Source organism: Morone saxatilis, unplaced genomic scaffold (assembly GCF_004916995.1).
Source record: "Morone saxatilis isolate NCDOM2014 unplaced genomic scaffold, NCSU_SB_2.0 Contig16, whole genome shotgun sequence".
NCBI classification, from domain to species: Eukaryota; Metazoa; Chordata; class Actinopteri; family Moronidae; genus Morone; species Morone saxatilis.
Genome location: NW_023339718.1, coordinates 10,072,320 through 10,086,998, shown reverse-complemented (window position 1 = coordinate 10,086,998; position 14,679 = coordinate 10,072,320). Strand labels below are relative to the sequence as shown.

Sequence of the window (14,679 nt, the reverse complement as noted above, 5' to 3'; positions counted from 1 at the left end):
GTAAGAGAGACGACTTCAACTTCCCAGCATCCAGATCACAAAGTGGGGTTCATTAAGACATTCCTGCACATGTGGGATGGCTCGGCTCATATCAACACTGACAGGAAGAAGAACATGGAGATAAGACTGGGTTTTGAAAGTACATGGAAGGAGAGAGAGAGAGAGGGAGGGAGAGAGAGCAGGAGAAGAAAAACCTTTCACCTTCCATGTTTCTTTTGCTGTACCGACGGCACTGTCAAACACCAGCAAGATGAACTACTACTTAGAGGGAAGAAGGGGGCAGGAAGGGAGCAGTGTTGTCAAATGAGTGCGTCTTAAGTGGGAAGGGGGAGGTGGATAGTGTTTACATGGGCTTGGTGAAAGGGCTTTTCTGGTAGGCCTTGTTTGACATGGCCAGGATAACTAATGAATATGTTCTCTTTCTTTCTGTTTCCCCCTGTCTGTCTGTTTGTCTGTCTATCTTCCTCTAAATCTCCTATCTTCATCTCGCTATCTCATGCACGATATCCCTCTATCTTCTGTCTGTCTAAATATCTGTCTTCTTTCTTTGTTTCCATGTTTCAGTTTGTACAAAGCGGCATCTGTTGAAAAGAGGCCTTTTCGCTTTTGGGGGTTTGTGGGGCCACGGTTGTTAATTGTGTGTTTACAGTGGCCCCTATATCCTGCCATCAAGCCTGAAAAAAGCCTATAGGGGAGACCTGAAAGCTCATACTGGTATCTGAAAGGCCATTTTAGTGAAAGAGCTTGAAACAATTATAGTGTCAGTGAAGTGCCTGGAACTTCAGCCAGTTTCAGAGAACTTGCAGCATGTTTTGACATTAGTGGTACTTAGTAAGGTTTGGAATGGAGCCCTGTTGGTCAGTGCAGGTTTTTTTTTTTTTTTTTATAGGGGTTGCACTTAACAGCCAAGAGCAGACCACAGGAGCAATATTTTCCTATACTTCATGTTTACACTCATATTCCTTTACCTGTGTTAATGCCCCCTCAAACGTCCAAGAATACATTATATTATGAAAAGCTGCCTTATCTCTGTATGAAGCTGTTTAGGACAATTTATACACTTTTCTTCCCAGCCAGCTTATGTATGTGTAAGTTTACACCTCTAAGACAAAATACATTATCGTCTCCATGGAGGCAATCTTTTTTTTTTTTGAAGATAAGATTTGAGGAGCATGCAGGGTCAGAGCATTCTTGCTTTATAAAACAGCAGAGTATTTGACCTTGGTGGCTCTCCCTCCCACAGACAGATGGGACCGGCTCAGAGAAAAACCTCAGGACGGATGAGAAATTTAGCAGTCTCTGTATTCAAAGCATTTAGTAGTCAGAGGTAGAAAACAAAGACAACAAAAAGGAAGAGAAACAAGAACAAAAACTTATTAAGATGAAGTAGTATGATAGTGGATCATGATTATGAGATAGAGATTGAGATCTAGAGAAATAGATATATTACCTCAAATGACTCGCTCACATGCCTGACATTTCCAAAGAGTCAGGAGACAGCTGAAGGCCCGTGAGGCAGTCAGTTTTACAGTTTTAGGATAATGCAGTAATATATTATGAAGTGTCAAAATAATATGCACTTCAGTTGCCAGGATATACATTTTAGATTTTTTGATTTGGTTTTAAATAAGATAAGCCATTAAGTATTGGGTTTGGACACCTGGCTTTTCTTTTTGTCTCTTTCCTTGTTTTATCTCTCTTGCATCATTTCTTACATGCATGCACACACACAGAGCAGTATCCAGGGATCCCAGGTGCAGGATGGATGTGAAAGGCTTTGTGTTTTGTCAACAGCACAGCAGCACCTCACATGACTATCCAGTTGACTCAAATAGGGAGTAGAGGGCAAAGAAAGTGGAAGATGAGAAGAGAAAAAGGGTGGGGTAAAAGAAGAAGGCTGTGTGGGAGATTGGAGAATGAAGTGGAGGAGAAAAAGGGGAAAAAAAGAGAATACAACGTGAGTAGGTTTAACTGGTGTAAGATAAGCGGTAGATGCAGGAGAGAGGCAGAGACGGGCTAAAGACAGAGATAAAAGACAAGGAAGAAAGGGGGAGAGAGAGAGGTTGGCATCGAGTGAGACACAAAGTGAGTGAGCATTAGGGAGCAGTATGGAGTAGGTGATGGGAGGGAAGAGGGACAGAGTGAGAGAAAGGGTGGAAAAGGCCAGTGGCCTCTGCTCTGTCCCCTCTGTGCGCTGCTAAACTGCCCACCAGTTCCCCGCAGCTCTGTCACTTCTCGTTTGTTAATCCCCCTTTCTTCTCCCCCTCCTACTCTTCCTCGCTCCCTTTCTCTCAAATCGGTCAATTGTTAATGTGACCCCTTTAAACCCCACCGTCCCTCTCTTGCAGCATTGTCAACACATTATCAGTGTGTACAAGAGAGACATTTAGAAAGGGAAGTGCTCGATGACAAATGACTATGCTTGTTAGAAAGAGTTTGCAAAAAGTATTTTTTTACTGATACTCTTCCTTGTGCAAAGGAAAAACTAAGGAAACAGCACATGAATCTACGCTAGTAAATTCTTGTTTTTCATGCGTCTGGTACGACTATGGACTACTTGACATGACCAATGTCAACTCAAATCACAGGGCTTCTTAATTGTCAATGCATATAATAATAATAGATCACAGTCAACATGACTGAGATGAATGAGCACAACCATCTCATCCATTGAACACCATTTACTCCTTGATCATAACTTAATTTAAAGTATTAGATCAAAATATAACTGACAAGCTACAGTGTTTTATCTTTCTAATACCATTAGCTGTGCTTTGCTTTTCTTGAAACTTTAGTCACTGAATTTGTCACTTTTGTTAATGCAGATTTAATACACTGACAGCAAAGCCCATAAAGTGACAGCGAAATAAATAAATAAAAATAAGTAGATAAGTAAATAAGTTTCTGAAGCACGTATACATTGTCAATGTGCATACATGTTTTAGCTTAAGTGTGTAGTAATGCACGTGTGTATGTTTTAGTCCATTAGGGAGCTGTAAGTGTTCATCCCTAGAGGAAGTTCTTTGATGTTTTGTGAAAGACAGCTGAGCTCAGATAAAAGAAAAGATACCATCAATTTTCTGATGTTTGAGTGTCAGCACATAACCACCATGGAAATATACAGCACATATTAAAGGTTCCATTGAATCCAATTACCGGTAGTTTTTCACAGGTGTGGGTCTTTATAGATTTTCTTCCTATCCAATGAGCATATGATTAGCCCTTGCTTTTCGTTAGCCACACCCAACTAGAAATACATATTCTATCAAGGACACTACAGATGGACATATATTTTCAATGGGAATATCAAACTAGCAATACCCTTCATTATAATGTATTCCAACAAAATTATTGACTGTGAAGTAATTGTACTTCAGTACTTGTACTTCCAGGACGACTTGCTCAGGGTTAACACTAACTAAAAAATATAAAAGCTGACTTCAAAGCTGAAACTAAAACATGAGTATTTCAAATTCCCTGCCTCTGCCTGCCTTTGTTTCATAATGGAACTACTATACGACAGACTATTGCGTAGACATTAAAGTTGCTAAACCAAAGGCTGTTACTGTGATTGACCACATGAGCTAAGAATGGAGAACAGAGTGTGAAAAGGCAATTAAAAACACCAGAAAATATAGTGGCCACGCTGCCACACTAGTACTGGGTCGCTCGCATTAGTTACAAAGACTGTTTATGGCTAGGCCACTTGTGTTTGGATCAGCTTTTTAATGTAGACAAACAGGACCCACAGTCATAACTTCTTGGATATTATGTTTCACACTTTTTTCACAAGGACTACAAACCATACTTTTGTTGCACTTGAGGACAATCCAGCTTTACACCCCCCAAAAAGAAAAGCTAAAACCCATGAGAAGTGCCAGCAGTTGGAATTTCCCAGTGCTCAGCCAATGTTGGCATTTATGTCATTTTGGCGTGCATCACACATCCATTTCTGCTCACATCCATTTTTCTTGAAGGTTTTGAACCTATATGAAACTAGATGCAGTTTCTGTGCCTTCAGTTTCTAAGAAGGTTATCTCAATCACCCATACTTTACTGTATGTCACTTTCACTAATTGGTTGATGCATTCTGGCTGTGCATTTATAATTATCCCATTCTTTGTGATCTGCTTAAAAAAAACAACTCAAAAATGAGAGGTTGAAAAGGGAGTAGGGGAGCATACTCTGTATCTGCTAGTAGTTTATTTCAGAGAGGAAGGACTATCTCCGCTTGCAGCTGTTAAGCATCTGGTCTCAATGATCCTGCTGGAATGAATGAAAATCTTAAAAGCCGTGAAGGAAAGACACTTCCGTGATCCTTTTTTCCCTCAAGTGACAAACAGGTGTCCTTTTGAAATCTGATAAGTAGTGAATACAACAGCTTTGTTCTAGTTCTTAGGATCTGTATCAGTTGTAAGAGTAAAAAAACATTTGCTTTTCACAATATCAGGTGTTCGAGCATGTATTTGTTTTCTATATGTTGCATGTTTTTTGTCCTATTTATTTATTTATTTATTTATATATATTTTAGTAAATAAATATCTGTCTCACAATAGTAAGATATATTATATTTCAGTTCATATGGAATGGGTTCATCAAATGAATACAGAGTATGCACAAAATTATTTGGTTCTGACCTCATCATTCCCTGCAAGCACCAGCACAGCAAAAATTAGGGAGTGAAGATATTAAACTTCTCCACCACTTACAAACCTACAGGCTCATGAAATGCACAATGAACAGCAGAAGCAGTGGCAGAATCACAGTAATGAAATCGCACAACTACAGCATTAAAACAGCATAATGAATGTCCCAAAGAACACAATTGACAATTAAAAGTGCAAAAGAGATCTGCGAGAGAGCAGCTCAGTGGCCTTGCATACCTCAATCAGACACGGACGGAACAAAGCATGTTAAAGTAGGAAAGGCTTGCTCATGAAATGCTGCATGAACAGCATCAGCAAAGTGAGACACTGACAGTGTGATAGGTTGTGTTGTTATATGGGTGTCTAGTATATCAAAGCAGATTACCTTGAAATGTCTCCCTAACTAACCCACAGGCTCTTTGTCTGTCAGAGCATGTTTCACTACATATTAAATACATGATACATTGCTCTTTCCAACGTATAACACAACTTTTCTTAATCTTATTATTTCTTAATCTCCCCCCCCCCGTTCAGTAAGCTTCACAGATAATGAAACCCCCTACGTCTGGCTATGTTACTGCAAATACTTGCAGGTTCTTTGTTTCTTTTTCTAAAAACCCAGCAGCACAAGTTCATACATTTCATAGCATTAATAATGTAATTCCTGACCGTAGCAGTGTTTGTGCTCTTTCCTCTATATAAAAAAAAGTATTATCCATGATTTATGAATGTAATTTTAATTTGTTTTTCTTGTCTCTCTCCCAACTAAATTTCATAGGCAATATATTGGACAGTATGCTGCTGAGAGCATCCAATAAGGAGGCAGCGGAGAGTGGGAAGGAAGCTAGTGGCAGCACAGCTCCTGCGTCATCCTCTCAAAGACTACTGTGGTGTCACTGTTACCACCACTGCCCCGAAGATTCTACCAATAATACTTGCAGGTATGGCAAGAAGTAAAATAAGCAAACAAAACTTGAAGAAAAATGAAACCACCATTTCAGCTGTCCTGAAATCTCAAATAATAACACCAAACAGTCAGACAGTGTGATGATACGTTTTTCATAAGGTTACCTGTATGTTGGTGGTTGCATTACTTACTGTAGCTAAACTCTTGTTTTCCAGGACGGATGGCTACTGTTTTACCATGGTGGAGGAGGAAGGAGGGGTACCGGTCCAGACTGCAGGTTGCCTAGGGTTGGTCGGATCAGAGTTCCAGTGCAGGGTGAGTGGATGGCCATAACATTACAATCCACATTTTTTGCATCTCAGATTATAGCTGCTGATCAAAATTTATATTTTACCAACTCAATTCAAATGAAAAGAATCACAAGTGAGTAAGTGAATAAATTAGAAAATTCTGACCCTACTATAAGCATAACAACTTCTTTGTGACAAATTTAGAGTTGCAACTAACTAACTTTTTCTTTTGATTAATTGATAAATATTTTACATATATATTGCTTATAAAATATGGAAAATGTTTATCACAGTTTCCCAGAGATGAAGGTAACATCTTCAAATCCTTGTTTTGTCTGGCCAACCGTCTAACATCTGAAGATTTTCATATTTGATAATCTGAATGTCGTTTAATGATGGAACAGTTAATCAATTGTCAAAATTGTTGAATATCTCTGCCATTCAATCAATAAGTTAATTGCCTTATCACTAACCTAATCAACAACTGAATGCAGAAAGTATAAAAAAGGAAAAGTGAAAAAGAGTTTAAAAAAATAACTTTTCTGTCTTCCAGGACACAGGGAACTCACGTCAGAGGAGATCGCTAGAGTGCTGTACGGACCAAGATTACTGTAACAAAAACCTGCATCCTACACTGCCACCGCTCAAACCGCCTCGTAAGTTTATCTGTCTACTCTCATCCCTCCACAACTCTTTCTCGCCCATGAAACATAAGAAAGATTTTGAAGAGCCACTTGTCCTCCAGCCTGCCTGTGACAGTGACAATGATATAGACAGGGCCAGGAACTGTGACTGATGGTGTTACAGCACACAGGATTTAGAGATAGAGATATCGTGACATTGTCAAGAGAGTCAAAGATGGCTAAAGTGGGGGAGACAATGGGAGTTACTGTCAAACTGTCTTGCGGCTGGCCAAACCTGCTGGGTGTCAAGAGAATACCGAGGTCTCTACCGTGTACAACACTATACTCCACGTGCGCGCATGAGAGTCTTTCTGTGTATTTGAGAGACCGTAAGCCTAGATTCCCAGGGAAATCACAAGCCACAGCAGACAGCGAGGGCAGAGTCATCAATCTGAAACCCTATCATAGGGGATCAGGAAGAGAATTCATCGACTATGCTGAGGGCTTCCTCTCGCTGTTGACTGGGGGGCCTTGAGGGAAAAGAGTGTGTGCTGGAACAAAATGAAAAATTGATGAGTGAAATATGATTTGTACTTGATTTACTGTACACCGGTTCTTTTAAGTGACTTGTAAGGATGAGTGATTTCTTGGTTGAATTTTCTCTGTTTCCTTCCCATGCTTTTTTTTTTTCTATTAGGGATATCAGAGGTTTTTATTAGATTTTTTTGTTTTGTTTTTCAGCGTAAGTTTCCTGAGTTGAAAATGTTTCATACATTCATTGCATTATTGTGGATCACTGGCAAAGAGAGTGAGAGCAGGGAAAGACAAATGTGATTGTGTTTTCTTTCTGACATTGATTCTGCCCCTCTCTTCTCTTCCATCTTACTTTTGTTCTCTCACCACCCCACCCACTATTTTTTCACCTCTTCATTGTTCCCCCTCTAGTCTACGTAGATGGAAAGATCCACCACATGGCCTTGTTGATCTCAGTCATTGTGTGCAGCATCATACTGGCTGCTATTATTGTCTTCTGCTACTTCAGGTAAATTACATGTGACTATCAAACACACACAAATCCAGATTAATTCACACTTCTTGCTACAGTTTACTGCAACATAGTACAGTTACCATTGCAGTACATATTCTTTAAAGTATTAGGGTATGCTGAATAATTCTCTGTTTTCACAGGTATAAGCGCCAGGAGTCTCGTCCTCGGTACAGTATTGGTCTGGAGCAGGATGAGACCTACATCCCTCCTGGAGAATCTCTGAAGGACCTGATAGAGCAGTCTCAAAGCTCTGGCTCAGGCTCAGGGCTCCCTCTATTGGTGAGATACACTTACTGCAGTGAAACACCTGTTAGATTAGGAAGATGCTCCATTGATCACTTACATGCACACATTAGAGCGCATGGCACTTGATTAAATTTTGTCTCATGTATTTCCATATAGGAGGAGTGTGGGGAGATAATGGTGGTTGATTTGATACCTACAATAAGATTGGAGTAGTTGTTTTCATGCATGTTCTACTTGGGAAAACATCTCAAAGTGTAAAATCACTATTCCTGATTCTCTGGGGAGCTCCTATATCTATAATTTGGTTGAATCCCACATCAAATCTAACCTATCCCTTTTCCATCTTTTGCCTCAGGTGCAGAGAACGATAGCCAAGCAGATCCAGATGGTGAAGCAGATAGGCAAGGGGAGGTATGGAGATGTGTGGATGGGCAGATGGAGGGGAGAAAAGGTGGCTGTTAAAGTTTTCTTCACCACTGAGGAGGCCAGTTGGTTCAGAGAGACTGAGATCTACCAGACCGTCTTAATGAGACATGAGAACATACTGGGTAAGACTGGTTACTGTCTGTGGTCAAGTGTCTCTTTTGTCTCATATGTTACTTCTTGTTACTGATTTCTAGTCTCTGTTTCTATGTTTTTTTGTCAGTCTTGGTCTTTCAGTCTCTCTAATTGTCTTCACAAATCAGTGTTGTGCTTAAAAACAATGGATGGATGAATTGGTTCATTTATAGGTGACTGATAAATTAATACCATATGGGTTTTGCAGAAAAATGTACAAAAACCTTACAATAAAAATGCCTGTTTAGACTGTCCATTCGTATCTATGCTGCACCACACTGCAGTCAGTGCCAAAACAGATCAATTATAGCCAAGAGACCGTACACCACAACAAATTATAAACAGACTGCAAACCAAAGCTTGCATAATTAAACACCACAAGATGCATAGTAATTAAGTAGTGGGGCAAAAGATCACTTGCCAGTAAACTAGACGACAGGCTAGATGCTGCAGTGCATAATGCTGCCTTCCACAGTCGATACTACATTTAGTTTTAATTTGAGCACTAGGATCTTTTTTCTGGATGTCATCAAACCCACCAAATCAGGCAATTGCCAAAAATATTGATATGTTAAATGAAATGCATTACAGCTTCCTTAAAATAAATTAAAATGTTTAAGCTTATTATACTGATTTTGCACGATTTAGACTAGTTAGTTTCAACAGTAACACATTTTAAAATCACCTTTCACCACAGAATGCATGTTCAAAACACATTTATAAAAACCAAGATATTAATCTGAAAAATGAAACTGGTCTGTTCTGCTTTGTCAAATTTAGCCAGTGATGTGGAGATTTAGTACACTGGGGAAAACAGTTATTTGACTTCAGTGTAACTCCCTGCCTGAAAATCCTTCATTCTCTGCTCACTCCATTCACAGGTTTTATAGCTGCTGATATTAAAGGAACCGGCTCCTGGACCCAACTCTACCTAATCACAGACTACCATGAAAATAGCTCTTTGTACGACTACCTCAAATCAACCACTCTAGACAACAAAGCCATGCTGCGGCTTGCCTACACCTCTGTGTCAGGCCTTTGTCACCTCCATACTGAGATCTTTGGCACCCAGGGCAAACCTGCCATTGCTCACAGGGATCTGAAGAGTAAGAACATACTGGTGAAAAGAAATGGGACCTGCTGTATAGCAGACCTAGGACTTGCAGTCAAGTTTATCAGGTGAGTGTGTTCGAGACGACGTGTTGCTGTATGTTAAAAATATTCCTCTTTCATTTTTGATTTGAATCCGGAATTTAAGCTCTAGTAGAGGGTTGGAAATGTTCATAAATCAAAGTATTTTGTACTTATATAATTTCAAAGGATTCAGTAATGTGCATGGCTAATTAAATTTCAATTTAAAATTGCTACTTTGATCTTTCTGCAGTGACACCAATGAGGTGGACATCCCTCCCAACACTAGAGTCGGTACAAAGCGTTACATGCCTCCAGAGGTTCTGGACGAGACTCTGAACAAAAGTCATTTTCAGTCGTACATCATGGCCGACATGTACAGCTTTGGGCTCATTCTCTGGGAGATCGCTCGGCGTTGTGTCTCCGGAGGTAAACACAGTGAATATACTTTTTATGTTTGGACAAAAACATCTTCTAAACACCAGACTGCCTTAAAAAATGACACCTGTACTTTTTTGCTGGCTTATCAAACACATGAACAAACTTATTTGTTGCAGGGATCCTTGAAGAGTACCAGCTGCCTTACCATGAGTTAGTTCCTACAGACCCTTCTTATGAAGACATGAGAGAAGTGGTCTGCATCAAGAGACTACGACCATCCTTTCCTAATCGATGGAGCAGTGATGAGGTAAAATATACCAGAAGAATGCTGTATATGCATGCACAAACACACACAAGTGAATAACCTTGCTGACATAAATCTGTATCTCCTCCAGTGTTTGAGACAGATGAAGAAGCTGATGGGAGAATGCTGGGCCCACAGCCCAGCCTGCCGCCTCACAGCCCTACGGGTCAAAAAGACACTTGCCAAGATGTCAGAATCACAGGATATCAAGCTGTGAGCGGGCGATGCCAGGTGTGTGTTTACACACACAGAAAGGGCATTAACTATCACACTGGCTCTGCTCCGGGCTGCACCATCCTTTTTCCTGGGAAAAGGAGGCGGGACAGGAAGCAAGATCATCAGTTGGAGATCGAAGGATCACAAATGATCCAGATGCCCAGAACTCTGCAATCCAAGTCCCCCCTGAAAAATGTATTACACGACTACCGTGGTTAGCTAAAACTTAATACAATTAGGCCCTGTGTGGCCTTGTTCTGTCCGTCAGAGAAGATGAGACATTTTCATTTCAGACTAGTGTAAGGACTCTAAAATCCTGTTCCTGTTCACATGCTCCAAAGGTCCTTGGAGAGTGTTTGACTTGGCACTGTAGCTGCAGAGATACACAAAACAAGCTACTGACCAGTGAGTGGATACAATATCACTGCTTTCTGTGAAAGCTACCCTACCTGTAGATGAAGGTCCGATTGATAGAACGGAAAGGATGTGCTTTAAGGCAGTCTGTTATTGCAGGATGACACCTCCCTTCTAAACACTGTCACCCCCACTACTGCCTTTATGTTGTAATTGGATTGAACACATTTTTTGTCACTCTTAAATTGACTTCTTTTGGTTACAATGACTGACACTATGTGACAGAAAAAAGCGTATTTTGAGGCTTTGATGTTTTGTTAAAGCTGGTAACGTTTGTAGACACTGAAGAAAAGATATACCTGTATTTCTGAGTTGTGATGGGATATGAAAGTTGCAAAAGCATATTTCCATGTAAAACTCAAACTCTTTAAGACTATATGTGAAAAATAAAGTTCATATGTCCAAATAAATTCTGGATTGAGGCTCTACATGCCTCTGTGTTTCCTTGCCCTTCAGTAAATAAAACCTGCGTGAGGATTGCAATGCAGTAATGGGAGCGATTGAAGCAGAACGGTGCCACCCGTAGGTGCTCCACAGCAATCACAGGAAAGGAAGCCTGCAGAGGCAATCAAGAATTGTTACCTGTAGTTGCGACTTCTTACTTGATGATGTAACTGATGTATTATAAATGTGTGGAATTGTGCCTGTGTTAGTTTAGTGTTACCATGTCATGGTGGACTGCTATCAATCACGCCCAGTACTGCAGAGGGACTATGCGATGTACTGTATATGTGTTTTTTAGGGAGCTGCACCTGAAGCTTTTACTTAAGATATAACAGTCAAACACACAGTTGAAAAAAATGTCCTACAAAAACACCCCCAGCCATCCCTAAACTATCACACCACCAGAATTACCCTGTGGACATCACAAGGTCAATTTTCCCTGACCACCAGGCTGCCTCATACATGTAAATTATAGTACACGTTGAACTGTCTCACCATAATAAACCATTTGCAGCTGTCACACTGAAATCAAATGGCAGCTAAGTCATTAAAAAACCCATCATCTGGCTTCTGTTAGGCAAGTTTCTCCACTAATTCAAATTCTCATATAGTAGCAGGCGAGTATTAGGAAGCTTAAACAGCCTCACTGCCTCAGTGTGAAGTTCTCAAAGTAAATCTGGACACCTTTCATCATCACCGTTGGCAAACTGTTAGGTCCTCCACAGTGGTTTGCCATCAATGCATTCATTTTTAGCTCTTTTCTGTCCTAACCCTTGATAAACTTTCCTTCAGGTCAACAACTTTCTTCTTTTTTTTTTTGGGTCTCTGCCGGCTAAAATAATGGGATGCTCTGTCACTGTTGAAGGTGTGGCAGATTTGTTGTGTTTTAAATGCCCTTATCTTTCTTCTTGGGTGTTGTGCCTTATTTAACCTGTACCTACTGTAGTTGTCTGTGAGAGAAAGTGGTGTTTTTATTCAGTAAAAAGGTTGAACATTCCCCCAATAAAGTGTTTCACTTATCCACATGGCTGATGCACAGTTTGTGGTGGCTGAATGAGGTGCATACTAACAAGTCACTTGGCACTGCCTCTTACTGTTAAGGCATGCTCTCCATATTTTCTTTGTTAAAAAAAAAGCAGCATGCCTCATTACAACCCACCGGTGCTGCTGAGCACACAGCATGTTAAACAGTGACGCCACAAGGATTTTCTGTTTCAATTTCCTCCCCTTCAGGGTACTTTATTCAACTAATTATTGAGTCTGGAATCTGTAAATATGAATTTCATAGAAAAAAGGTAGAAAATTAAAGTACTGCAAACCAAATGTATATGTTCATGGTCTACAAATTGCGTTCCTGACAGTAAACTGTACTAGTACAATGTAAACGTAAAACCATTTCCTGAAACATTCAAAATAAATAAGCCACCATATGCACCACACATTTTCAGCGTTGCTTATAAATATAATTTATTAATTGTCTTAAAAATTCTTTCTTACACTTTGTACAGAAAACAATTAGAGGAGATAGAGAGGCGAGCATTCAGCAAGATTAAGCAAGATTCATGAAGCGTGCCAGAATTAGCTAAAATGGACCAACACTACCCCGCACTAATCAAATCAAATCACTCCTGATAGTAAAATAAAAATGCACTTACAAGCACAGCTCTATTTATAGACTTCTATCATGATAACCAATGCCAAGTTTGCATAGTAGACACCGCTTTTACAAAAAAGGAAAGAAACTTAAATAAAAAACTTGAAACATACAAACTAGTATCTAACTGTACTGCTCTTTTTTATATGCTCAAATTTGCCAAATATAGCTGACAGTACACAACTGTACATACTGTGGATAGAAAATATTTTTACATACTTTGATATCTTATCACTACTTTCTTCATTTTCACATCACAAATGATCTCCTTCTGGAGGCCTACATTTGCTCTCCTCATATGAAAACTCCCTTTTTTGTCTTCTCCATTAACAAACAGTCTGTCCTGCTGGTAACATGTAGACTTACAACATGGCATTGATCAAATTTTGGGGCAAAGTTACACAGTAACTGGTAACTTACATTTCTTAACCAATTATTTCCTTGTGCCTGGTCCACCACTTACACGTTGATCTTGTATTCTGCATTTGAGTTAATAAGAGATGTTGATGATCACATTGTATGAAAGAGACACCGTCATCACCTTTGGGTTCATATTTTGTTCTGAAACAAATTATGACTTTTATCCTTGAAATTTACACAACACTTCCCTTTGAATTTCCTCCCATCTGACATCAGCAGTAACATTTGAAAACTTACAAAACATCCACTCATTTAACCATACACCTTTTTTAATTTGCTTAATAAGGCTGTCCGAAATTAAAACATACATAGTTTCGAGGCCTCCACGTCCACTGCGCCTGATTTTACATCAATGCAAAAGGTTGGATTTCTAACTCACATATTTCTAACCGACTGAACAAAGAAAGAAAAATCAATGTGAAAAATCAATGTCTCAAGGTTTTCTCCTGTGTGGACAACCACAAGATGAAATCTGTCATGAAGAGGTAAAAATCTGACCTTTTGCACTGGTGTTAACTCAGCCTTTGTTTGTCAGCCTGCTTGGTTTTCTCTACAATATCCTCCTCAGTATCTCCTCTACATATATTCGGTTTCATATGGCGTCTCTCCATAGTTCAGAGCAGAAATATCCTAACTCCAGTTTTTGAATATTTTACATGTATTTCCTTTGAAGTGAATGTTCTTGTTGTCCTTTACATGGTGAATAGAGGTCTCGTCCCCAAGGGCATCTGACAATTATTCAAAAGCCACTAAAAATAAGGCTGTTTGTCGTTCCTCAAAACTGGCTTGTTGGAGTTGTACCTTTTTCACCAGACACTGTTGACCTGAGTCAATGCATACATTTGAAAGCCAGCCTTGGTTCACAATATTCTTCTGCAAAACACAAATATATTACACTTCATTTTACATAAGCCCCTTTAGTTGGTATCTTGATTTTTAGCTCTAAATCGCAACTTTTTCAACAAATACACCATGAGTTGGAATGTTAGTTGCCGACAGAACATGGTTTTAGATAAAGGGCAACTAACTGATATGTTACAGATTTCATCCCACCCCCTAAAAACATTAAAATGGCAAAACAAAGTTAATGTAAAATAAAACAAGAATGACCACTGAAGAAAATTATTATGCTAATAAAAGGTCATTAGAATGAACATGATAATCATGTATTTACACGTTTCAGACGATCAAAAAATAACGTAAATGCTGTTATTCTTCAAAAGCCACTGGATGGTGCTAGTGACCAGCAAAGTCATGGTTGAGATCACAAATTAAATCACATGTGGCCTGATGGCAGATAACACAACTGACATCTTGTGATGATGGGACATAAGAAAGAAATATATATATATATATATATATATATATATATATATAGCTTATATATATATATATAT

General features: G+C 39.4%; 1 protein-coding gene across 1 annotated transcript in view; it reads left to right on the top strand.

The window, feature by feature from the left end:
• Positions 1-12,311, top strand: part of bmpr1ba (bone morphogenetic protein receptor, type IBa) — a 65,432-nt gene extending 53,121 nt beyond the window's left edge. The window contains exons 4-13 of the mRNA XM_035658424.1: positions 5,425-5,587; positions 5,769-5,868; positions 6,397-6,499; positions 7,412-7,508; positions 7,655-7,793; positions 8,116-8,308; positions 9,200-9,497; positions 9,703-9,878; positions 10,007-10,137; positions 10,226-12,311. Coding sequence (XP_035514317.1) covers positions 5,425-5,587; positions 5,769-5,868; positions 6,397-6,499; positions 7,412-7,508; positions 7,655-7,793; positions 8,116-8,308; positions 9,200-9,497; positions 9,703-9,878; positions 10,007-10,137; positions 10,226-10,351 — 1,526 coding nt within the window. The 3' untranslated portion in view covers positions 10,352-12,311. The remainder of the gene's footprint in view (positions 1-5,424; positions 5,588-5,768; positions 5,869-6,396; positions 6,500-7,411; positions 7,509-7,654; positions 7,794-8,115; positions 8,309-9,199; positions 9,498-9,702; positions 9,879-10,006; positions 10,138-10,225) is intronic.
• Positions 12,312-14,679: the final 2,368 nt, after the last annotated feature.